The sequence below is a fragment of the Mustela lutreola genome, chromosome 1, assembly GCF_030435805.1.
Source record: "Mustela lutreola isolate mMusLut2 chromosome 1, mMusLut2.pri, whole genome shotgun sequence".
NCBI lineage: Eukaryota > Metazoa > Chordata > Mammalia > Carnivora > Mustelidae > Mustela > Mustela lutreola.
In genome coordinates, this window is record NC_081290.1 from 256,137,481 (window position 1) to 256,163,284 (window position 25,804).

At 33.8% G+C, this 25,804-nt stretch overlaps 1 protein-coding gene across 1 annotated transcript in view; it reads right to left on the minus strand.

Annotated features, from left to right (window-relative positions):
• The window catches only part of KIF18A (kinesin family member 18A), an 80,921-nt gene that overhangs the window by 47,345 nt on the left and 7,772 nt on the right, over positions 1 to 25,804 (minus strand). Inside the window, exons 2-11 of the mRNA XM_059138608.1 lie at positions 23,450 to 23,822; positions 21,222 to 21,379; positions 17,985 to 18,089; positions 16,777 to 16,887; positions 15,149 to 15,346; positions 12,452 to 12,628; positions 11,011 to 11,085; positions 10,719 to 10,828; positions 5,412 to 5,574; positions 299 to 463 (exon numbers count right to left, since the gene is read on the minus strand). Of these exons, the coding sequence (XP_058994591.1) occupies positions 299 to 463; positions 5,412 to 5,574; positions 10,719 to 10,828; positions 11,011 to 11,085; positions 12,452 to 12,628; positions 15,149 to 15,346; positions 16,777 to 16,887; positions 17,985 to 18,089; positions 21,222 to 21,379; positions 23,450 to 23,774 (1,587 nt within the window). The 5' untranslated portion in view covers positions 23,775 to 23,822. The remainder of the gene's footprint in view (positions 1 to 298; positions 464 to 5,411; positions 5,575 to 10,718; positions 10,829 to 11,010; positions 11,086 to 12,451; positions 12,629 to 15,148; positions 15,347 to 16,776; positions 16,888 to 17,984; positions 18,090 to 21,221; positions 21,380 to 23,449; positions 23,823 to 25,804) is intronic.

Sequence of the window (25,804 nt, forward strand, 5' to 3'; positions counted from 1 at the left end):
ACAGTTTGATTACTTTATTCTAACTTAAGAGCTATCTCATAATAGGTTGTAATTGCTTCAGAATAACTTTACTTAAAAGAACTTTACTCTTCATGAAGTAAAGAAAAGGCAAATTTATTGAAGAATTAGTGAGGCAGAAGGTAGAATGAGTGAAGGGAAATGGTAAAATGGGTCAACTAAATCTCAGAGAGATGGAACAATAGTTGTCTTATGAGAAATATTTACCCAATGACAAAGACAATGAGTTTAAAGAGCTCAGTTCTTACAAATGAGTCTGAATACATAAACACATCTATACCTTTGGAATATGACCATTTTGACCTAAGCGTTCCATTTCAGTTTTTACACGATGGAGCCAATTAGTATTCTCATCAAATTGCTTTAATTCCTCCTCCTTTTTCTTCTCCAGGTAGCAGCGACGTGTTTTCAACATTGCAAGTCTATGATCTCGTTTGCAAGTGGCCTGAAAAATAACGCATTTAATAGTCAGTTTAATTTTTATGATATTTGATGTATGTGATATTAGTAAAGTGGTAAATTTTCTCATAAGGGTGCAACTGCAGACTATTAAGTTAGGCTATACTTTTGTACTTGAAGCTATTACCCTTTGAAATCTCCACAGTACTCCTGCTTGCAGGAAAATAGGAAATTGAGCTGTGAGTCATTTTTATAAAATTACATGTTGAGAGTTTATGGCTTTAGGAATTACAACAGTTGAAGACTGTAGCTTTTTGTGTGTGCTAAAATACATTCCTTTATTTATTTATTCATTTTTTAAATCTTTTTTTTTTTTTAAAGATTTTATTTATTTGTCAGAGAGAGAGAGGGAGAGCAAGCGAGCACAGGCAGACAGAACGGCAGGCAGAGGCAGAGGGAGAAGCAGGCTCCCTGCTGAGCAAGGAGCCCGATGTGGGACTCGATCCCAGGACGCTGGGACCATGACCTGAGCCAAAGGCAGCTGCTTAACCAGCTGAGCCACCCAGGCGTCCCAAATACATTCCTTTAAATGCTGCATTTGAAAAGTTCATACAAGGTCTGATAATTCCCATTTCTTTACTCAAAATTAAAGCAGATGCACGTCCTGCTCTTTCCCTTCCTCCAACTTGAAAGATGTGAAGAAATAATTGCTCTGATATTGCCTACAATGCTTTAGATAGGCTGGTGCAAGTGTTAGAAAATGGAGCTTTTAACTGCTCATAAATATCCAATTTTAACTGATGGTTGGTTCAGGACCCAAAATGGGTGTTCTCAATATTTTTGGTATTTTATGTAGGCACAGATCTGGCCTTTTGGTTTTTTACCCCAAGGGTCTTGGACACTATCATGGAACAGTGAGCTGAATAGCTTGATCTCTCTGGGCTATTTGTAAATAGATACATCATTTGTAAATAGATACATCATAAGATATGATGGCTGGATTTGAAAAAGATCCCCAGATCAGAAAAAAGCACCTGTAACTGGTTTTGGGAGTAGGAACTATATGAAAGAAAAAAGGTCAAAAGCCTTATTTATTCTCTTAAAAGATAAGTTCTTCTTTAATATATTTTAATTTTTGGGAAAATTCAGGCTTTAAAGAAATTTGCTGAAATGTAAAAGAATGTCACTCTTCTCACCACCTCTTTTTGTTTGCTTTGGAAAACATAATTCATTATTTTTCATTAAAGTGTTACTTACGTTATCATGCAATGAGCTAATGGTTTTAAAATTAATACATAAATACATTTTTTAAGTCTCAGTTTGAAAATTTAATATAGGAATATTGGTAGATGGAATTCATAAGAACAAAAGTTCTTTAAGTTCCTAAATAATTTTTTTAAACAGTAATGGGTAATGAGACCTGAAAAGTTAAGACCCACTACTATAACAGAAGGTAGGATATGCAGTCTCTTGACTTCTGCTATTCAGCAGTTGTGAAAATTTAGGCAAGTTAATCTCACTGGATCTTTAGTTACCTCATCTGAAAATGAACATAAGAGTAGTGTACCTGCCTGAAGGAAGACAGTTATATCAAATTATCTTTACTTTGCTTTAACATTTATAAATGTTCTACAAACTCTTAGAAACCAGGGCAGGAAATGCTCTGAGGCTCTCATGGCAGCTAATATTTAATGCCAAAAGGTTTTACACTGAAAACCCCTAAAAGTATGTTTTTGAGTTTTTACTTCTAAACGTCCATCAACAGGTGCCTGCGTGGCTGAGTTGGTTACGTGTTCAACTCTTGATTTTGGCTTGGGTTGTGATCTCACAGTCTTGCTCTGTGCTCAGTGTGGAGTCTCCTTGAGAGGCTCTTTCTCCCCCTGCCCCTCCTCCCTTCGCATGTATACAGTCTCTCTCTCTCTCTCAAAATAATAAAATCTTTAAAAAAGAAAGCCCAACAAATGTATCTTTTATGATGGTCCTCTATGGGGACATTTTCCATATGGGTACTCCTATTGAATAATTGTTCTGAAATAAATAGCAAATAAGTGTGTCTGGGGATAAATGCTAAACTTTGCATGTTAAACCCTGACATTAAAGCAAATGCTTCCCATTAAGGTTTCAAAAGAGTTTTATATATTTTATTAACAAAATCACCAGAATACCACAAAACTTCTTGAGTGAGAACACACAAAAAATTCTAAAATTTAGATGTTACTACTGCTTTGTACAAAAGGACTGCTAACATGCTAAACTCATTATTTGGCTAAAAATAATTTGCAGATTACCTTTATATGGCTGTAAAATCACCCAAGAGTTTCACTTTAATTCTAATCTCAGAGTCTATACTCTAGAATCATTGATGCCTGAATCAATGTTATGAGATTCTTTTAGCGCTTCTGATAAAGCATTTTGGAGGGGATCCAAGAGAGATATAAAATTCCTTGCCCTAGCAGATAGCTTAGTAAAACTATAGTCATACTTTAGCATGTAAAAAACAAAATGAAAACTGCAACCAACAAAAAACACCTCAATCTCTATAGATGTCTTCCTATTTTTTTTCAAGTAATTTAACTACAACCAATACACTTACGAGGTTTTATTTCATTTACCTAGAATCATAGGAATAGCTGTAAGAATTGGAATATGTAGATTTAACTGACCAAAAGTAAGAAATTCTAAAAAGGGAAGTAGACTGAAAACAGGCAGTAAGCAGAAGAATACAAATACAAACAAAAAATTTAAAAAAACCCGGCCAAACTCATCTCCTACTCTGTTTTAGTAAGTACTCATATTTTCGGTATGTTAATCAAATCTTATTAAAGTTGTTTTTAAAAAAGGCATGTTCAATAAGATAAGGAATAATAAATGCATACTCAATAAATAACTAATTTTAATAGGATAGTTTAATAGCTACTGATAAACTGGTATCAATGATATATTAATGAATACTTTATGATTAATTTCGTAGCATATCATACTCTGCAATCATAGTCTGAGAAAAAACTGAAATGCTAGTTTTTAAAGCACTATTTAAAAGCACTATTTAAATTTTGAAGGCTTTCAGGGGCACCTCAAAAATACATTATTTTTGATCCTGCTTAGCTCTCATGCTTCTTGAATTTACATCTTATTAACATTGTTAGTCCTAAAAAATTCTAAGCCTGAAACTTTGCACATTATCCTTTCTCCTTTTACACTAATATATCTCCCTATAAGAAGAATGCCTGACTTTTCAGTTTGTCTTTCATGCAACAACATGTTGTTCACAGTTGCTATCTTTTTATCCTTTATTTGATATGATTTCCTCAGATCTCCCAGTTTTGACTCTCTTCATCTTATCTAACACAGAGAAAATGATAGAGGTAATATGCTCTGGAATCAACTTGCTTGAGATCAAATCATAGGTCTGACACCATGAGCTGTGTGACTCTGTGCAAGATGACTTCTTTGTGCTCTGGTTTCCTCATCTTGATTATAAGGATAATAACATAATATCCCTCATAGGGTTTTATGAGAATTGAGTTAATGCATGTAAAGCACTTTAAAGACTACCTAGCACTGTACCTATAAAGTGAACTTTGAAATTTCAGTGAATAAAGCTTTAATTTCTGGAAGTTTCATTTATATTCTTTTTGTGTGTGGATGTTCTTTTGATGTTTTATTCCTTTATCATTAATTCCTTTTTTGAGGTCTTCAGTCCTTTTTATAGTTTTATCAGATTGCTCAAGTGTCTGAAATTTTAGGAATTCTGACATTATTTGCCAAATCTGCTGACTTGGCTAGGGTGGTCTGTTTTACCATGTGCTTTTTATTTTTTTATTTTATTAAGAGACTTTATTTATTTGAGAGAGAGAGCATGAGAGTAGAGAGGTCAGCAGGAGAAGCAGACTCCCCGCAGAGCAAGGAACCCGATGTGGGACTCGATCCCGGGACTCCAGGATCATGACCTGAGCCGAAGGCAGTTGTTTAACCAACTGAGCTACCCAGATGCCCTACCATGTGCTTTTAAAATTTTGGACAGTGGCTTCTCATTAGTGATTTGAACCAGGGGTTTGTTTTACTAGGCGGATTCTGTATTGCTCTGCCCAGTTCCCCAAAGATTATCATTCCTCTGCTATCATTTTCTATGTTAATTTCTCACTTGAAGGACTTACTAACTAAAACATATGGATTATAAGAATTCAAACCTCAAATCCTTAGAAAGAATATCTGTAATGGCAGTTTTTAACATTTTTTTTTTCTTTTGAAATTTTTAAAAGTAGGCTCCATGCTGGGCATGGAGCTCAATGGGGGTATGAACTCATGACTCTGAGATCAAGACCTGAGCTGAGATCAAGAGGAAGATGTTTCTTCATGGTGTACTACCAATATGAAGAGTACAGGCCTCTGAGGTTTCCAGCTTTAACAGGGTCTGCCATTTCTAACTCCCTGTCTTCCATTGGTCCTTTACCAAAGAAGTGGTATACATCAAAGGTAGGATATTGGGAGAGGTCTGTGTGCGTGGAAGGAGGGCGGTGTATTACTGCATGAAATAATAAAAATGAGTAAAAGATGGTCTGCATTTCTAAACACCATGCAACGGAAATTCTAACAATGTCAGTGATAAAATATTCTTTCCTGGAAAAAAAGATCTGTGATTGGTCTAAGTTGTAAATTATTGCCTGCAGCCAGGCTGTACCACTCCTACTGTCTGACTTTTGGGCCCAACAATGAGTGTGTTAACTTCAAGTTAAGTATTCCATCAACCCTCACAGAAGCAACAGTTGCAACTGAGATTTTGGTTTTTTGGTTTTCCTTTTCTTTCTGACACCTAGGAATTTAATTTTCTGTCTTGCACACATAACTATGAATTTAAAACAATGTTTGATACTTTTCCTCCAGCATTTCCAGGTGTTTGTAGTGAATGGGTAATTAAATCATTACCTATCACATTTATAGAATTAGAAGTCTCCATGTGTTTACATGTCTAAAATTTAATTATAAATAAATACCTTTTCTACTTTGTCTTCAGAACACATCATTTCGATTTGCTTGTGGCACTGTTGTTGATAGAATGATTTAAGTTCATTTTCTTTTAGTAACATTTCCAGCTTCAGATATTCTTGCCTAATTTCTTCTCGATTCTGGAACAAGCAGTTCAGAATTTCTTGAAATCTACCAGATATAAAACACATTATAGAATCTCACTAATTTTGTGAAATAAATTTAAGAAAAAAATGAACAAGAGTATATATAATACTCATGGAATTAGACTCAATGACAAACAGTGAATAGGATATGGCTATTCCCTATTAAATTACAAAAAATGTTTGGAAAAGGGTATTAGCTTTATTTTTACTGTACTTCTTTTCTCCTCTAGGGAAGATCATACTGAAGAGATATAAGTATAATAAGGCTTCTCTATGCAAGTCATAATTATATAAATCATATACTCTATTTTGTCTATATAATCCAGCTACTTATTAGCAGAAATAAAATATTATGTTTGCAGGAAAAGGATGATAATTTGAATCTGTACAATCCCAATTAATAAGGCCCCCAAAGCAACACAGTACTGTGCGTTGTTTTGATGTTGGCTAACTGTGAAGAAACAAACAGTGGGTGGCATAATCATATGGTGCTTCCATGGCCCCCTAGGGAAAGTGAGTGAGATAGCCAGTTTTTAGTTTTAGAATTTGTTACAGTGAAAACACACCATACGGTTAGGTACCCCCTACAGCCTGGCTAAGAGTCAGCTGACACTGCCAGGACCCAAAACAACCAAGTTCGTAATGTGTCAAACCTAGAAAAAGCCACTCCGGTGTCCTTCCTCCAAAGGGAGATGGAGATTTGGAGAATCAAAGTTGGGGGACTTGACTCCTATCTCCTCCAAATGCATAAAGACCTCAAACTCCAAAAACTCGTGCAAGGCCCAAGAGGAAATTGCAATTCTGCATCCTCCAGGGTCAGCAGAACATTGGTCACAGCCATATTCTAATTTTATAAACATGTACTTATGTTTTTAAATCACAGATCAGGTCCATCACATACAGGCAAAGCTCTCAAAGAAAAATTAACTGTGAAGCCTTTAAAGTAAAACTGTAACAAAGTACATGCATTTAAAAATAAATGTTCTTCAGCCAGAATTTTAGATGTATTTTTAAGGATCTGTGGTAAAAAACACTGCCAATTTACGTCAGTAGTTCTTAATGAAACTCTATTGGGAATGACTATAAACCACAATACATCGACTTTACTGCAGTTTTGTCAAACTGATAAATATTTCATAGGAAGTATGTACGGACATTGCAATTTCATTGTATTATTATATTACAACACGCTAATGCCAGTAAATGAATTGATAAGTTATCTTTAGGTTATTCTCAAAGACAATTTCTTAGGTTTTTTTTTTTTTTAAATTCTTTATCCAAGGACAGAATTAAGTATTTGTCAATTTTGTGATTTTATGGTCCAGACTTGTTTTAGTTGGTGGGGTTTACTGAATAAAATGGAAGAAAAGGAAGTATCAAAGATTTCTAGAGATTGTCTTAAAAAACAAAATAAAACAAAAAAAAACTATCATTTTAAAACAATAAAGAGTCTTAAGGGATTGACTAATAACTATTTTCTAGTCACTTAAAACATTCAACTAATGGGTAATAAAAATCTCTGCCAATAATTTTAGGTGATACGTCAAGAATATTAAATTCTACACAATTTCTTGATATAGTCACAAGTTTTATAATTACTTTGTATCAAGAACTGTACTTTCTTTTTATGACTTCTTCTTGAATATTATCTTTCTAAATAGCTTTGATAGACAGGAAATACTGTATATTCTTCCTTTCACCTTATCAAACCACATAAAAATGTTTAAGAAAGACTTTGCAAATTCATGGTATTAAAAAAGTTCTATGTAAAAGCATGATTTGTTACGATAAAAGATATTTCTTTTATCTTTTATCATAAAGATATTTCACGTATCTTTATGACACATATCATAATGTATGATACACGATACCATAATGTATGATATCATATATCATACATGATGCATATATATTTCACATATATATGATATGAAATATATATCATATATATTGTTTTGTTTTTGGCTAACTGTGATAAAAGATATTTCACGTATTTCTTTCGGGACATAGTTACTTTTGAGGGAAAATGACAAAGGCTATGTGATATATAAGCTGATCATTACAGTTTTTTTTAATACACAAGGAAATTATATTAAATAATACGTTGCACAAAAAAACTCTAAAGTTTTTACTGTTTTGTTTCCTAGCTCAGGCCGACCTCTTGAATCATTTTATCAGAAGGAATGGTTCAATGACTTGAAGCCATCAACTGCAGAAAAGTTTACTAAGGTTTCAGATGGTAACTAGATCTGGTTAAGCAGCGTTGAACGATTCCATGAAAGCAATGTAAGCAAAGAATCCAAGTTGGAGAAGCTGATGACTTTAATTTTCTTTAAATTTGTTTTTAGGGACCCCTGGGTGGCTCAGTCATTAAGAGGCTGCCTTCGGCTCAGGTCACGATCCCAAGGTCCTGGGATGGAGTCACACATTGGGCTCCCCGCTCGGTGGGAAGCCTGCTTCACTCTCTCCCTCTCCCTCTCCCCTGGCCTCTGTTCTCTTTCTCATTGTCTCTCTGTCAAAGAAATAAAATCTTTAAAAAATAAATAAATAAAATAAATTTGTTTTTAAACATATCAACAAAAGAATATCTGGTTGCATGTGGGCCAATCCCACATTTGACTAACAAAATGAAAACCAACAACAACTAATAATATGCCAGTTCAAAACTTTCTTTGATAAGGTAAACTGTGTAACAAGGAATGACTTTTACTTCATTTATTTTTTAAAAGTCACCATAAGGGGTGCCTGGGTGGCTCAGCTGGTAAAGCGACTGCTTTCAGATCAGGTCATGATCCTGGCTGGAGTCCTGGGATCGAGCCCTGCATGGGGTTCCCTGCTCCATGGAGAGCCTCCTTCTCCCTCTGCCTGTTGCTTCCCCTACTTCTGTGCTCGCTCTCGTGCGTGCTCTATCTCTCTCTCTCTCAAATAAATAAATAAATAAATAAATAAAATCTTTAAGAAAAAATGAAATAAAAGTCACAGTAAGATTGGTGGGATATAACAAAAAGCATCATAAATGCAATAATTTTATTTTGACAAAGGGTTGTTGGAGGGATTAACAGAAAATAACTTAAACATTATAGGAAATCTCCAGCATAGACAGAGCTCTGGTACTATAACAATATACTTGTAAAATAGAGCACAGTATGGAAGAAAAAGATTAAGATTTGAAAGAGATGGGGTTCCTGGGTGGCTCAGTGGGTTAAAGCCTCTGCCTTCAGCTCAGGTCATGGTCCCAGGGTCCTGGGATCGAGCCTGGAATCGAGCTTTCTGCTTAGCAGGGAGCCTGCTTGCTCCTCTCTCTTTCCCTGCCTCTCTGCCTACTTGAGATCTTTTTCTGTCAAATAAATCTTAAAAAAAAAAAAAAAAGACTTGAAAGAGAGAATTTATAGGCCTTATCTTATCTTTGAGAAAACAATATCCCACTTCAAATCTCAAAGGATTGTTGGAGTGATCAGATTCATGTGTCCTGAAAAATCATAAAACTATTAAGCCATCTATAAAACTAAAGCATTATTATTAGAAATATTTATTTTTAAGCATTTGGGGTCAACTGAGTCAAAAAACATTTTTTTCAAACCAAGAATATTTTACGTAAACTTCAATATAAAATCCAATTTTAAAAAAGTTGTTGAATCTGAAAGTAGGTTGAAAGTCACTATTGATTAGTCTTCTTTATGCATATCAAGATTCCGGTAAAATTCCAGAGTTCTATAACAGTGTGAAAAATCACTGGTTTAAGTTGTGGTTAGTTTCTCATACTAGTAATAACAGAACACTGGCTCTGGAGAATGTAAAGTAAGTTCAACTTCACTGAACTTTAATCAAGTTTGGAGATTCCTTTATTATAAGACCTCTCAGAGCCTTTAATAAACTGACATACTTTGGAAATCACCTAGATTCTCTAAATAAATAAGAAGTAATTGCCAAATTTGTTTGATCCAGGAATTTCTTTTTTTTTTTTTTTAATATTTTATTTATTTATTTGACAGAGAGAAATCACAAGTAGATGGAGAGGCAGGCAGAGAGAGAGAGAGGGAAGCAGGCTCCCTGCTGAGCAGAGAGCCCGATGCGGGACTTGATCCCAGGACCCTGAGATCATGACCTGAGCCGAAGGCAGCGGCTTAACCCACTGAGCCACCCAGGCGCCCGATCCAGGAATTTCTTATTGTCTTCTTGGAACTACTCAAGAGTCATAGCTTTTGAATTACTATTTCATTGGGACAGTTTGGAAAATTCTCTTAACTACTTAAGGGAAAAGTACTTGTGAATATTGTATTATTAAAAACTTTCTTTTTTTTAAAATTTACCTACTAGAAAGTTTAGTTTGAATCTATAAAAATTCTGTATTAATTTATATCACTGAGAGATTTCCCTTCAAATAATTAACTAAACAAACAAAATACATGAATTATTAGAGTTAGACATAGTTAAGAAAGGGTAGATAAAATTTACATGAACTATATGAACAATGATATTATGCCAGATGAGACTGCCTAAATGTTTGTTACTTAAAATTCCTATGTTTGTTACTCAAATTACTAAATGTTTGTTACTCAAAATTCCTGAAACATAACACCCAAGGTGACATATTAGGAGGTGGGGCCTTTGGAAGGTAATCAGTTCCTGAGGGCAGAGATCCCCATCGATGGGATTAGTAACCTGAAAAGGTGGCTCTGGAGAGATCTCTCTCCAGACGCCATGTGAGGATTCAAGGATTGAAATCTTCAGCTTGAAGGAATGCCTTCACCCAACTATGCCAGCCCCCTGATCTTGGGACTTCCAGCCTCCAGAACTGTGAGAAATAATTTTGCTTGTTTGTTTTGTTTATAAGCCACCTGTCTGTGGTATTTTGCTACAGCAGCCTGAATGGAATAAGACACCTGAGAAGAAAAATATGAAAACTGCTAAAACACTAATTTCATAAGTGACATAATTCGCTTTACTTTCTCCATCATATCTCAGTCCTGGTACAATCACAATTACATAATCATAAATAAAATGATCTGCTCTTCAAAGTGTGCAAAATGTAAAGGGCAGTCAATGGCTTCTTGAATTCAGTGGAGACTATATATCTAAAGACATACAACAAATGATGGTAACATAAACTATCTAACTAAATGTTAAAACCCTAAAATCCTCAAAATGAAATCTTAATGTCATTTTTACCTTTCAATTTCTTTTTCCTGGGGGTTTGAAATCAACTTCGCTTTGTTATTTTCATCAGTAAGGGCTTTCTGTTCTTCATAGGCTTTTAGTCTTTCTTTTAACATTAAGATCTATTAGAGAGAAACACTAGTTAAAATATGAAATAAAATATCTGTCTCTATTATACGTGACCACAGAAAAATTTTAGCTGTGAAACGAACATGCCAGATTTTCAACTGTAATGGGAAAAAACGTCAGTCCCATAAATGAGTAACTAAGGGAGATGAGCATAAAATGTAAAGAGTAGACATACCTCTTCCTTCTGTTCATTACAGATCTTTACATACTGAGTTATATGATTGTCCAAGTTAAGAACATTGCTCTTTAACTGTTAAAAGATAGAAATTATGATTGCATATATAAAGAGATAATAATCACATAACTATATATATATAAGAAAAATGACATATCCTCATTAATTCAGTTCTATGAATTCAGAATTTGTGACAATTAGTCATGTGACATTCACGATCAATTACACTCATGTTCAAAATCTATGACAAGAGGATATACTGAGCACATTTATAAAATAAATGAAATTATAAAGAAATTGTCTTACTATCTGAGAAAAGGTGTAAGAACTTATGGAGCATTCTTCACATTATAATTAAAGTTTTCCACTTTCTTTTTCCTCTGACTTCTAAGAAATTTAGAGATAATTTTAAGTTTCAACAATTTCTAAGCTCAACTAGTTTTTAATGCGTTATTATATTTTATTCTTTTTATAATTGTATGGGCTCCTTGGCAGCTATGGAATAGCGGAAAGAACATTAAACAGAAGTTCAAATACTTGATTTCGAGGCCCTGTTCACTTCTCATTTAACTGATTTAGAATTTGGTTCTTAAAATTCTGAGCATAGGATTCCTCAACTCTAAAGTAGAGCGTTCCGCAATGGGTTGCTGTAAGGATTACATGAAAAACATATGAAAAGCTTTGCATGCCCATAGAGTATATCCTTTTCCAGTTAATTATACATAGTATATGAACATCTTTCTAAGAAAGACAATAACCCGCTCAGCTTCATACGGTGGGAGTAGCAGAGGGGTAAGCAGCAGAAGTCATCACACCACTTAAACTCTACATTTTTTCTGACCCTAAGATCCTATGATTTTAAAAATATATCACCATTGACTTACATTTTCTTAATCACCCCAAATTACTGGCAAAAATACTGACCCAACCAGTCATTATTACATTGTTAGAGCTATAAAGAGATTTGTTATATCAATATCATGAATTATTTTAAAAGGGCTATTTACTTTACAAACTAAGGCAGATACATCTATTTTACAGATGAAGTGACTGAGGCTTGGAGAGATTACCTAACATGTCCAAAGTTTTCACATAGAAAGGGTTGGTGCTTAGTTAAAGCAGACAACATCATCCTTGGCTGTAACAAATGTGTTAAAGCCCTGACCAGTTATTCCAGTGTGCCACCAAAATATCACCTGCCATGACATAAAGCACTCTGGTTCTCAAAAGATAAATAATAGTATCTATTATATATGTAAGCAAAATGCTTAATTGTTTAATTGTCCAAGTTAATGTTCAATTAACCAAGCTAATAAAGACATTTCTAAACTTGTTCGCTAATTCATTAGTAAAAATAAAACTCTAATTAATATTTTTTTAGAGTTATAAAAATAATATACATCCAATGCCCTTACAACAAAGGCAGACTAAACAAACTTACAGAAGATTTAATGTCCTTTGCACGGTTAGCATACTTAAGAGTGTTATATGTGTCATCGTAGAATACAGAGGAAGGACTAACAGCAGCTATCATTATAGTTTGACAGTTTCCTCCAAGAGAATCCTTTAACAAGCGAGTGAGCTTACTATTTCTGTAAGGAATATGCTGATTCTTTCTCTGAAAGAGCAAAAAAAGATTTCTTATGTCATTTTCCACATTTAAATGCAAACCTGCTATCACTTCACTCTAGAATTTAAGCACTGCCCAACTCTGCGTAGACTTACAATATAATTGGTGATCGAAATGATGATAATGAATCTTATAAAACTACTGAGTGAAACATAAAACAAGTATCCTACTTAAAGGTTATATTCCCATCTAAATAAATATAAACTTTAATTAATAAAAAAAAAATCAATATTGGTTCATCAGTTGTGGTAAGTATACCATATAAATGTGAGATATTAACAACTGGGAAAACTGAGTGGGGTATATTTAACAAAATCTTTCCATATTAACTTTTATCAGAAATATAATGTTCATATAAAAATACTCCACTCATTTTTTAAAAAGAAATCAAAATACAAAAGTAATGTATGCCCTATTCGAATCTACCTTAGGAATAATAGGAATTCTGCATGGCAAAGCTGTTTCTCTCATAAATAATTAGCTAATATGGATATGAAGTAAATTAAAATTATATACAATCTTACAGAGAATTCAACTGAAAGGACAAAACAGTTCTAAGAAAACTTAATATTTCTAGGTTTTCCTTTACTTAAAAGACACAGCTCTGATTTTAAAGTAAAAAACAATTTCCAAAAAGCACAACTTCCATAAAAATAGAATATTATAATGTTAAGCTAAAAGCAATCTTATGTTATTCAGTGTAAATCTTTCACATTATAGAAGAGAAAAATGGAAGCTAAACAAAAAGTGAAATGACTATTTCAGGTAACATGGCTGATAACTCAGAGCTAGAAATAGGCCCTAGGTATCCTAGCTCCTGGTAGTACTATACTTTCCATCCTAACAGTGTTTTCCAGTGTGCAATGAGCACTGCTGGTGTTAACTTAAAATGATTTCACATATACAAGACATGTATTAAACATGGACTTATAAATGACTCAATAGGAGTTAATTATTAAAAATCGGGATGCCGTGGAGCGCCTGGGTGGCTCAGTGGGTTAAAGCCTCTGCCTTCAGCTCAGGTCATGATCCCAGGGTCCTGAGATCGAGCCCCGCATGGGACTCTCTGCTCAGCAGGGAGTCTGCTTCCTCCTCTCTCTCTGCCTGCCTCTCTGCCTACTTGTTATCTCTGTCTATCAAATAAATAAATAAAAAATCTTTAAAAAAAAATCGGGGGGCGCCTGGGTGGCTCAGTGGGTTAAAGCCTCTGCCTTCCGCTCAGGTCATGGTCTTGGGGTCCTGGGATCAAGCCCCGCATCGGGCTCTTTGCTCAGCAGGGAGCCTGCTTCCTCCTCTCTCTGCCTGCCTCTCTGACTACTTGTGATCTCTGTCAAATAAATAAATAAAATATTAAAAAAAAAAATCGGGGTGCCTGGGTGGCTCAATGGGTTAAAGGCTCTGCCTTCGGCTCAGGTCATGATCCCAGGGTCCTGAGATCGAGCCCCGCATGGGACTCTCTGCTCAGCAGGGAGCCTGCTTCCCTCCTCTCTCTCTGCCTGCCTCTCTGTCTACTTGTGATCTCTATCTGTCAAATAAATAAATACAATCTTAAAAAAAAAAATTAAGTTGGTATGGAAAAAATTCTATAAATGGCTTAAGTTTAGAAAACCAGTCTCTATACCATACTGTCCACTTAGATGTTTGAGATTTTAACCTAGAATATGAAAGACATCTTGCTTTTGTAATCTTTATGTGATTTCAGGAACTTGCCTTTTGCCTCTTTAAAAAGACTTTCCAAATCATTTTAATATACTTTTATTAATTCAAAATACAACATTTTCCTAGCACTCGTTGACCTCTATTTTCCTAAATATAGAGATTTCTTATAGCTTGAATGTGGCTTGAACTTAAATCAATGATCGCATTTTAATTAAAAGAAAAAAAAAAAGGAAGTCATTTTTACCAATACAAAAGTTGTCAAATATGCTGTGTTCTAGTAAGCACTCTGGCATAGAGTAGATATAAAATATTTTTAAATACCCCAAAGATGTCTAATATACATTACCCTATAAGGTGATTTAACTATATTTTATATCTTAAGACCCTCTTCCTAAGAAAAATCAAAACACTTACTATTTAACCCAAATTTATAGTATATAAAATACTAATCAAAACAAAATTTAGTTTTCTTAAAATATAGTTTTTGTAGTCATCCCAATTCAATTATGCTTGTTGTGTAGTGATCACTAAATGGCCACTTTAATAATCAGATTTAACATAAGTTATGAGAAAGTACCATAAAATCTATCAATATGATATTCAATATGTTTCTTTCAACAAATTGTGATTATAAAACTGGAAATTAAAACCAAACCAAACACAGTTTTTTTTGATATAATAGGCTTCCTATAGTCTTTGCTTTGGAACACAAATATTACTAATACATTCTTGAAATTTGATTTATAACAGACCTTTGAAGCAAAATTATTTTAAGTAGTATCTTCCTAGGAATTACACATATTTCAATTATTTCAAAATACTTAAAATAAATAAACATATTGTACCTACCTTTGTGTCTGCTAAGGCATTGATAACATTCCCAAGAGCTAAGAGTGATCGATTAATATTTGTGCCTTCTATAAATCGGGTTCCTTTAGCAGTGGTAGTACTGGCTCTCTCAGATCCTGCCAGGTCAATGAGTGACATCTTGGCAATTCGTACATTTTGACTGATACTTGCTGTTTTGTCTTGTTGCCGCAAATAAATCTTTTTGAAATTATAGAAGAATAGGAAAAATGAGGATACGATTTAAGAAAATTAAAAGGGAACATGTACTTTATTTTTAAAAGAATATGATATCAAAATTATTTTCATTTTAAAAACAAACTGAACAAGTTTAATAATCTGACTGATATCCAAGAATATCTGAAATAATTATGGAAGTTGAAAAAAACTTGGAAGATGAAAAGATTTCCTATATGTGTACCAAACGGCAAATAACTTCTGATCTGATAGAGGCTCAAAACAACTGCCATTTGTGTTCTGGTAACCCCTGAGCCAGATCACAGACTTATTGGAGGGTGGTGGTAGGGGCACAGGTAGTTTAGAAATAATGTTCCTAACCAAAAACTAAAGGCAGTGATCAGAAAGCTTTGCATGTCTCCAGAAACTGCTCCTAAAGGAAAGCTGAATTTGAATGTTGACCCAAATTGAAGATTAAGTGTATTCTAATTCCCAAAAGTATTGTATGTCACTATAATTAAGAAAATGTCTCATATAAAAAATTAGTAAAATATACTTCTCATTTTTAGTCCATTAGAGTAAAGCATCATTTATTGAATGCTACTTTGTAGTTCAACTAAAATAAATTAAGTGGCAAACTTAAAAGAAATTGGTTAAGATTATTCCATTATAAAGATCTTTGTTAGTATTTCTTATAGGGCAGGGTCTAACGCATTCTGGGGAAATTTCAGTGTCACAGATAAACATTTCTCTTATGGCTACTGATAAATGAAGAGTCAGTGGAAAAAACAGAAAGGATTAATAAAGTTTTATGGACTGGTGACTTTCTGAGTGACTTGACTGCCTCAGATATGAATTCTTTCTACTATATCAATTTCTTACTGTAAGTTGCTTTACACGAGTATAATACAGAATGAAACTATAAAATAATTTGGATTTTAACAGGACTAGAAAACAAAGAAAATAATAGCTACTAACATATGCTTTAACACTTTCTGGAATTGTATTTCTAAAAGAAATACAATGTCAATGCAATCAATGTCCTTAAAGAATGCAACTACTTGCAAGGTCCTTATGATGAAATTTTTAAAAAAGTGAATCAGAATCTCTTGCTTCTGTAAATCTATACCCAAAAAGAGAAGATTTGTTCTGAATATAACGTCTTTAGGAAAGATTAAATATTTTCACTTCTAAAAACACAAGGGAAAACACCCTTTAATGCTACCACCTTATTATGCTGTATCTTCACACAGTAAAAATTTATACTTCTGATTTATATATCCTCAATTCTGAATATTCTTGATAAAATCTTCTCAAAGCTCCAAAATAAAGGATATGCTGAGGAAGAAGTCCACAGCTGAAAGGATTTTCTCTGCATATATGAAAATTAACCCACATGAATTTGCCTTTATTTTAAATTCAATTTTAAGAGCAATAGTTTAATGGTCTGTTACCTGGAAAACAGCATGAGAACGAGAAGATGTGGCATTCATATCAGTGGGATGTTGTGTCCTGTTCTTGTTTCCACTATCCAATAACTGTAAAATCTCCTCTGAGGATTTGGGCTAGAGAAGTTTAAGTGAAAAAAAAAAAAAAAAACCCACATAAAAATAGCCATCTACCTTTAAAATCTTTAGTAAATTCTCAACAAGAAAAAGACTTTTAAAGATAAAATTAAAGGTAAAAATGCATTCTACAAATTGCATCCCATTAAGTATTTCCTATATAGAACTAAGCAAATGTTATACAGTTGACCTTTGAACAATGGTACTGACAGAATGTCAGGGCACTGACAGAACTTTCCCCTTCAGGCAATTAAGAATTCACATGGAACTTTATGACTTTCCAAAGGTTTTGCTAATAACCTACTGTTCACTTCAAGTCTTACTGATTATATGACTAATTAATTAATACATATTTTGTATAGTACACATATTATATACTGTATTCTAACAATAAATGAAGCTAGAGAAAAGGAAATGGTATGAAGAAAATTATAAGAAAGAGAAAATACATTTACAGTGCTGTACTGTATTTTATTATGTTCAGTTAGCCACTGTATAGTGTACTGTATTTATAAAAATAAATCTGCATATAAGTGGACCTGTTCATCTCAAACCCATGTTGTTTAAGGATCAATGTTACTTTGTCTGGTGTTATATAAGAAATAAAATATAGAATCTTATCTTTTGGAGGAGATAAAATATACATGTATTAAGCAGAATACAGAGTATTAAATTTGCAAGAAGATTTTTAAAAGAAAAGCTCATTTAGAGTGACTGGGTGGCTTAGTCAATTAAGCGTCAGACTCTTGATTTTGGCTCAGGTCATAATCTCAGGGTTGTGAGACTGAGCCCCGCACTAGGCTCCGTGCTGGGTGTGGAGCCTGCTTCAGATTCTCCTTCTCCTTCTGCCCCTCCCCTGGAGCTCTCGCCCTCACTAAAAAAAGAAAAAAACCCCCAACCCCCTTACCCAAAACAACAAAAAGAAAGGCTCATTCAACTATTTGAAAGGAAAACAAAATAATATTGAAGGTATATTCTGATTCTTTTAACTCTGCACTTTATTACTTTTCTTCTTTCTTGAACACAACAGAAAATGAATAAATGGCTAAATAACCACACTTGTTATTACAATAAGGAAAAAAAATTTATAAACATACCTGATGTAAAGTCAACCCCTGAACGACTACCCCCTTCTGGGCATCTTCCCGAACAGCAAGTGGCCCTGAATTTACTAAGAGGTCACGAATCTGTTCATTATATACCTTAAGGAAAAACAAAACAAAAAACTGCTTTAGCACTGAGGTTGAAATAATAGTGACAACATCACACGTGTTGCTGATTTAAGGTTGTATTAGAATTACATCTTAAACATAAGCAGCAACTTATTTGCACCATCTCACCCCTTCTATCTCATGTTGCCATTAATTTCCTACCATTTGAGAAAACAGAAGAGTTTAATTACCTAAGTTTGCAACTGAAATTTAAAGGTAGAGTCATTACACCCTCTCTCCATAATTCCTAACTTGACGATTATGGTGAAATAGAAATAAGACAGCTTGAATTGCCTTCTCCTATTTTCTAGAAATATATTGGGACACATGGTCTTGGGAAATTCCAGTAAGTTATATGGAGGTGGCATGGTTCTCACTGAAGATAGTTTATTATTTCATGATGTCCCAATAGCCGAAACTTTTTAAATTTTAGAACTTGAAGAGTTAAAACCCATACTCAAGGATCGACAGTATTTATTTCATTTATCCTTTAATCACATTCAATCTAATATGCAATTCTTAATAAGTCCTATAACAGGACCCTCCCCCACCACTTTCTTAGGAACTAAGGCCCTAGGAGGTTAAGTAATTTGGCGATGGTCACAAAAGTAACAGCAGAGTAGGGATGGGAGTCCTGATTTCCTCACTCTATTACATGGCACTAAAAACACATCTGTATTGTAGGTCTTTGGTAATTTTTTTTCCTAGTAATTTCTGTAAAGCAATTTCTTTTTTAGTAATTTTTCAGCAACTTTTTTTTAGTAATTTCTATAAACAATGCATAGAAATAGTACTATTGATCTGATTTGATGATTTTATTAAAGGTACTTAATTTTCTACTTGCCAACCAAATGACAACTGATAAGATTTAAAAAAGCATACAGTTTTAGGCTTTAAGAATTATTTCGTGTAAGTTATACACGTGTGTAGTTATGTTCTAATAGATAGCCTGTAAGTGTAAGGCTATCTTGTCAGGCTATCGTGTAAGTTATGTTCTAATAAATAGCCTGTAGTGATACTTCATTGCTAGTAAGATTTTCTACTGAATGATAACCATTTTTAAATGTAAGATTTAAAATATAAGAAACTTTTAAAAGTAGTAAAATATGAAGATACAATTTTTTGTTATTTTCTTGAAAAGCAGTAGTTACTTTTCAATTACTTCTCCTTACCCATTTCAATCATACAAAATACAAAATTAGAACAACCATTCTCAAGCCAGTCTACAAATCAGAATCACCTGGGAACTTTTAAAAAACACAGATACATCAGTCACAATCCAGACCTGTTAAATTAAAATGTCCAAGGGTTGAGGCCTCGGCATGTCTATTTTTAAAAAGCTCCATAGCCAACTCTTGTGCACAGCCCAAGTGGAAAATGATGAGATTAGACATTGCCTAACCATTAATAAAATGAAGGCAGATTAAAAGAAAGAAAAAACAATTAAACACATTATAAAAATGACCAACCTTCAAAATTCGCCCAGTTATAAAAGGATATAAGGAGAAACTAAAGAAAAGTGCCATATTCTTTACCCAATTAAGTTCAAAGCAATTTTTTTCAGTACTTAACTATAGAAAATGAGTTTTATTTCTCTTTTATTTCCAAGTTCTGTACACAAGAAAATTTTTAGCAACATACACACCTTAATCAATTTTTGAAATGTGAAGAAGCTTTCTCAGTAGGAACCAAACTATAAAGTTGTCAACAAGAGAGCTGGGACTACCAGAAATTTTTTCTCTGCTACCACAAATAGGCAGTAAAATCATGGATTTGTTTCTTTACTGGTATCTGAAACACTATCTGAATATAAAGTTGGTGTGCCTATCTCCTAGTTATGATTTTTCAAATGTCACCTATTACTAAGTGAGCAGAAGTCCTCAAAGAATGAGGACACAAGAGACGGCATGAAGAAGCCTTGACGGGCCAAATCCAGCATAATTTGAGCATATAAATAAATACGGAAAAGGATTATAAGCTACTAAATAATGTTAAGAACCTATGAATCCACACTGATGTAATAAAGGAAAGGAAAGTTCTTCCATACAGTAGAAAGCCAAGGAATAAATGTAGATGAACTGATGGAATTTAAATATCACTATTATCTACCATCATAATAATAATAGATTTAGGCATGAATCAACAATGGATGTCAATAGTAACAGATGAAAATTTGAGGAATAAGGGGGTAAAGTAGTATCTTTATAGTTTCTGCACTAACTCTGCCAAAACCAACATAATGGAACAGATCAAAGTTAACACAGCCAGTAATCAGACTAACTAACTATACCAGCCTCCTGATATGATACTATAAGAACTCAACATTACTTCCATTGTGTTTCTGCATGTGCATAACCTATTGACTAACCAAATTAGGGTTTTTATGACAGTGACATAAAATACAGAAAAAAATCCAATTGAGACTAAAGAGAAATAACAATTGAATGCAATTTATGATCTTAGATTTTCTTTTTCAATAAAGGGCATCATCAGAGTAATTGGCATAATCTTATTAAGATTTATAGATTAGGTAATGGTGTTCTTTCATTGTTAATTTCCTGATTTGGATACTATTCAGTGGTTATTTAAGAAAATATCCTGTTGTAACTTAAACAGTTCAGAAGAAAGAAATACACATATATAGAGGGAGAAGCAAAGGTAGTAAGATGTTAACATATGAGTCTGGGTGAAGGGTATCTGGAAGTTCTTTTTGCTAATTTTACTAATCAGAAATTAGGCCAAAACAAAATACTCAACAAAAAAAGAATAAGATGTCCAACAAATACCTAAGAGCAGGAATTTTAATGATTTTACATATTCATAAGAAAATTCTTAATGACAGAGAAGTTTGAATGGGCCATGGAAATTCTTTTTTTAAAAAATTACTTATTTATTTATTTGACACACAGAGAGAGAGATCACAAATAGGCAGAAGTAGGCAGAGAGAGAGGGAGAAGCAGGCTCCCTGCTGAGCAGAGCCTTTTCTGGGGCTTGAGCCCAGGACCCTGGGATCGGGACCTGAGCTGAAGGCAGAGGCTTAACCCAGAGCCACCTAGGCGCCCCGGAACTTCTTAATGGTTTCTCAACTATTGACTAATCTAAAGAACGGTTCTGTCAACTTACCTCCAGATAAGAAACTGCAGTACTACATACTTTTTCTTCTTTAATTTCATCCATGGATCTATAAAGGTCTAACATTGTTAGATACATTACTCCAGGTTCAGCAGCTGATCCTAGCATCGTGTGGGTCTTCCCAGCTCCAGTAGCACCATATGCAAGCACTGAGTTTTTATAAAAAGGGATCAAAGTTCTTTATTATGATATACAACATTACTATATCTACGGTCTAGTGGATAGTTCCATCTGAATATTCTGAACATAACTTTAAACTCAAGAGATCCAAAATTAACGTAGAGTCTTATCCTTAAAACCTGGGAATTTTAGCACAAATCCACTCTTCTCCTATATTCTGTATTCTGGTTAACAGTACTATCCTCCCCTCTGTTCCCTCCCTCTCCTCCACACCAATTGTTCAAATTTTGATTCATCAGTTACCAGTTTCCTTATCTCGTCTCAATCTTCTTTAATCCATCTATCAGGATTTTGTAGTTTTTTTTTTTTTTATGAAAACAAAATCTGAATATGTTAAATCTTAATTGTTCAACAGTCCTACATGAGAAAGTTTGTATTCTTTGCCTTGGAATATTATTAGGCACTCCCTCCAGCCTATTTGTTCCTTGCAGTCGTCTAGGGATGCTAGATTTGTGAGGTTCTCTGCATGTGCTGTTTCTTTCTTATGCCACTGCCTTTCCACTGAAGACTTCCTCTACTTGATCCAGCTGGAATACTTAAACCTGCTCTAAATATTCAGCATAAATGTTACTTTTCCATGTCTTCTCTGTCACTGGCAGAAACATCTACTCCCTCATTTGAGCCCTCAGTATATGCTATATATACTTCTAACATGTATCACACTATATTTCCAACTGTGAGCTCCACTAAAGTTGAAGCTGTGTATCCTTCAGCTAGCAAATCACCGGCACAAAGCAGATACAAACTACAAGTTTGCTGAATAATGAATTCCAATAGAAGTCATTTATAAAATTTCCTTATGAAATTTGTGTTTTAGGCAAATTAGTTTGTTTCCATGATTCTCTCCAGTATAACATAAAAGTGATATGTTCTTCAAACACAAAACGAAACAAAAAGCTACTCTGAATTACTTATGGCAAATACTTGACACAATATAAAACCATTAAGTTCTCATATTATTACAGGTAAAACTATTTTTATAAGTTAAATCGCTCTGTTAAACCAAATATTAACTACTAAAATACTTTTCAGTGGAATCAATTAAACTGACATATTTCATTCTTTTCATTTTATACAAGCTAGTAGTACAATAAGAAGTCTTAAGACAGCTAGATAGTAATACAAAATAAAGCCAAGAAGGAAACAGATTCAGTATTAGTTTGGTGGAGATTTTTTTCATTTGGAGTCAAGAAAAATTTAAATCTCTGTAAATAGTATGGAGTTTCATGAATGAGGAAAAGAATACAAACTTAAAAATGAGAATCATAGCAATTCTAATCAATAAACCACATTCTATTCTTATTTGACCAAGAGGGTAAGTCTTCTGTAATAAAACTGAATGAGTCAGTGAAAGACAGTGAAACATGTTACAATTTTAGGGTCATCTTAAAGAAAACGTTGTAAATGGTGGTAAAATAAGATATAAATTATGGTCTTAGCTACCTTTTAAGTATTGAATTAACTGGCCTTTGGATCTTCTTCTAGGAAATCAACATGGCCATTTTGAAAGGCAAATTACTATAGATCTATCCAGAGCACCAGAGATGCTTTCTGGGCTAAAGATATACTAAAATAACATATGATACTCAATTAACATGGGCTTTTAGCTTTTTTTCCAAGGTACTATTAAAAAAAAAAAAAACCATTCTGTAAAGAAACTTGCAGTGTTCAGAAATGTCCAACTTTTCCCCAGGGATCGATAGCTGTATAGGTAAGCGAGGGAATATTAGTGAATACAAATTGTGAGAAATCTGGTTTAAACACCCATGTGGTTTAATAACATAGGAAAATTGAAAAGATAACTGTCTATCAGTATCATAAAAAGACTGTGGAAGAGAATGTTTCACAAATTATATGCTACATATGAAGCCTAATTTTCAAAGAAAGTCTATATTTACAGTGAAATTCTATTTAACGTTATAATTTTTAGCAAATAAGCACCTTAAAATTGATCATGTTTAGAATGGGCAAAGTAGATGTCCATTCTAATGTAAAACTGAAATCAGATGGAAAAATTAAACTCTGACTGAAACAATTACCTGTGCAATTATATCCATTCAAAAAACTACGAAGAATTGGCTTAGTAGTATGTTCAAAAACTTCCAATTGAGTTGAAGTTTCATCAAAAACTGCATCAAATACAAACTTGAGATCCTTATTTTGTCTTTTTGTAATATCTCGATTTGCAGTTTTCTTTCCGTGGAAAAAACTAATTTCTTCTTGTTTGGGGTCAAAAACTAGGATATGCTTATCTACAACATGGACCACTTTATGGAATCCAGCTGCCTTTTCTTTTGTGTTTTCTGGACGCACACGAACAACTACTTTCATATGGTGACACAGGTCTTCCTCAGTGACAGACATTGTTGATTATCTTTCTTCCCCTGTTTGTATGAATGCCTGAATATTTCTCTGCAATTAAAAAGGAAAGTAAAGTATTAATATAAGTTCTATTTTATATAATACGACTGGCATATAGTGTTCATTAAAAAAAAAGGTACTAATTCTATTCCATTCCTATTAATTCTATTCCACTTACCTGGAAATAAATAAATAGATGCATTTATATATTTCTAAGGTTTTTATTTATTTGACAGAGAGAGAGGGAGAGAGAGAGAGAAAGAGAACACAAACAGGGGGAGTGGGAGAGGGAGAAGCAGGTTTCCTGCCAAGCAGGAAGCCAGACATAGGACTCGATCCTAGGACCCTGGGATCATGACCTGAGCCAAAGGCTGATGCTTAACGACTGAGCCACACAGGCGCCCTGGAAATATATTTAAATGTATACACATAGACAAACATAATTCACTCCTTGGTTCAAAACCTTCCAATGGTTATTTTATTCAGATAACAAGCTGAAGTTTTCTAAACAGTCTCCATTTTCACCTCATGGTTTATGATCTTTGCTCTCTCCATTCCAACTAACCCACCAAGCACTCTTTCTACCAACCACTCTCTCCATTGCAACGTGCTTCCTTCAATACCTGCGTGACTCTTACTTCTTTCAAGTCCTTGCTCAAATGTTGCTGCCAATCTAATCCCTAATTATCCTTATACTGCTCTATTGTTTACCAAAGTACCATCTTCAAATAATATATACTTCTTATTTCTTGTGTTCTCTATTCCAGTTAAACTATATACTCTTTAAGGACATGAATATTTTTTAAAATCTGTTTTGCTTATTGAAGTTTTTCCAGAGCCTAAAACAGTGCCCAGCACAAGGTAGACTGTATAAATATTTGATGAATAAATAAATTAGAAAATCTAAAAGGTTTTAAATTTTTTTTCTTAGTTAAAACTTTTAGATTCTCAATTAATTTCTGGAGAGTTGTGGTTTCCAAACTATTGATCTTTGTTTATCTTTACTTTTTATTTTTATGTGAAGAAATCTGAGCATCAGATCATAATTTTTATTTTTATTTTTTTATTTTTATTTTTTATAAGATTTTTATTTATTTATTTGACAGACAGAGATCACAAGTAGGCAGAGAGGCAGGCAGAGAGAGAGAAGGGGAAGCAGGTTCCCCGCCAAGCAGAGAGCCTGATGCCAGGCTCCATCCCAGGACCCTGAGATCATGACCTAAGCCAAAGGCAGAGGCTTTAACCCACTGAGCCACCCAGGCACCCCAGATCATAATTTTTAAACCTAGTATCATTGATGTACCCTGGACTTACATCATTACAGAGTAGATTAGGATCTCTGAATACACCATGGTGTATATGCCATCTTCATCAACTTCATACCTGGGCTAAATGCATTCTTGGAACTATTTTTAACCCTATGGGTTTGTGAGATACATGTAGAGATGAGCCTAGGTATATCAATTTCTACTGCCAAGAGACTTGCAGCCAAGATCACTTTTACTGAAAACAGTTCATGAGCCAAGTTTCTCTCTTTATTACCTTGATGATTCTGAAAGATCTTTTGCTGTTCATTACCATAAGCGAAACTAATATAATGCTGAAACTCTCACAAAAGCGAAAGCTAGATTTTTGGGTAGCCTTGCTGTGACTATATAGTTTACCTATGGTGTTTGAAACAAAGTAGAAGCCCAGGGTCTGACTTCTGACTTATACTTTAGGTGAAGAGATATACCAGGGTCTTGTGTTTGTGTGTGATTTTTTGTTCTGTTTTGTTTTGTGATATAATCTGATCATTCTCATTGCTGTGTAGATAACGTACTGTAAGAATGGAGACTAATTAGAACACTGAAGTAGTACAGATAGGAGATATTTTCAACTCAGACCATGGTGGTAGTCAGATTCGGGAAATACTCTGAAGGTAAAGATAATAGATTCTCCTGATAGATATGGACTATGAGAGAAAGATAGGATTCAAGAACAACTCCAAAGTTCTTGATCTGAGTGTTGGAAATCTAGACTTCTTAAATTTG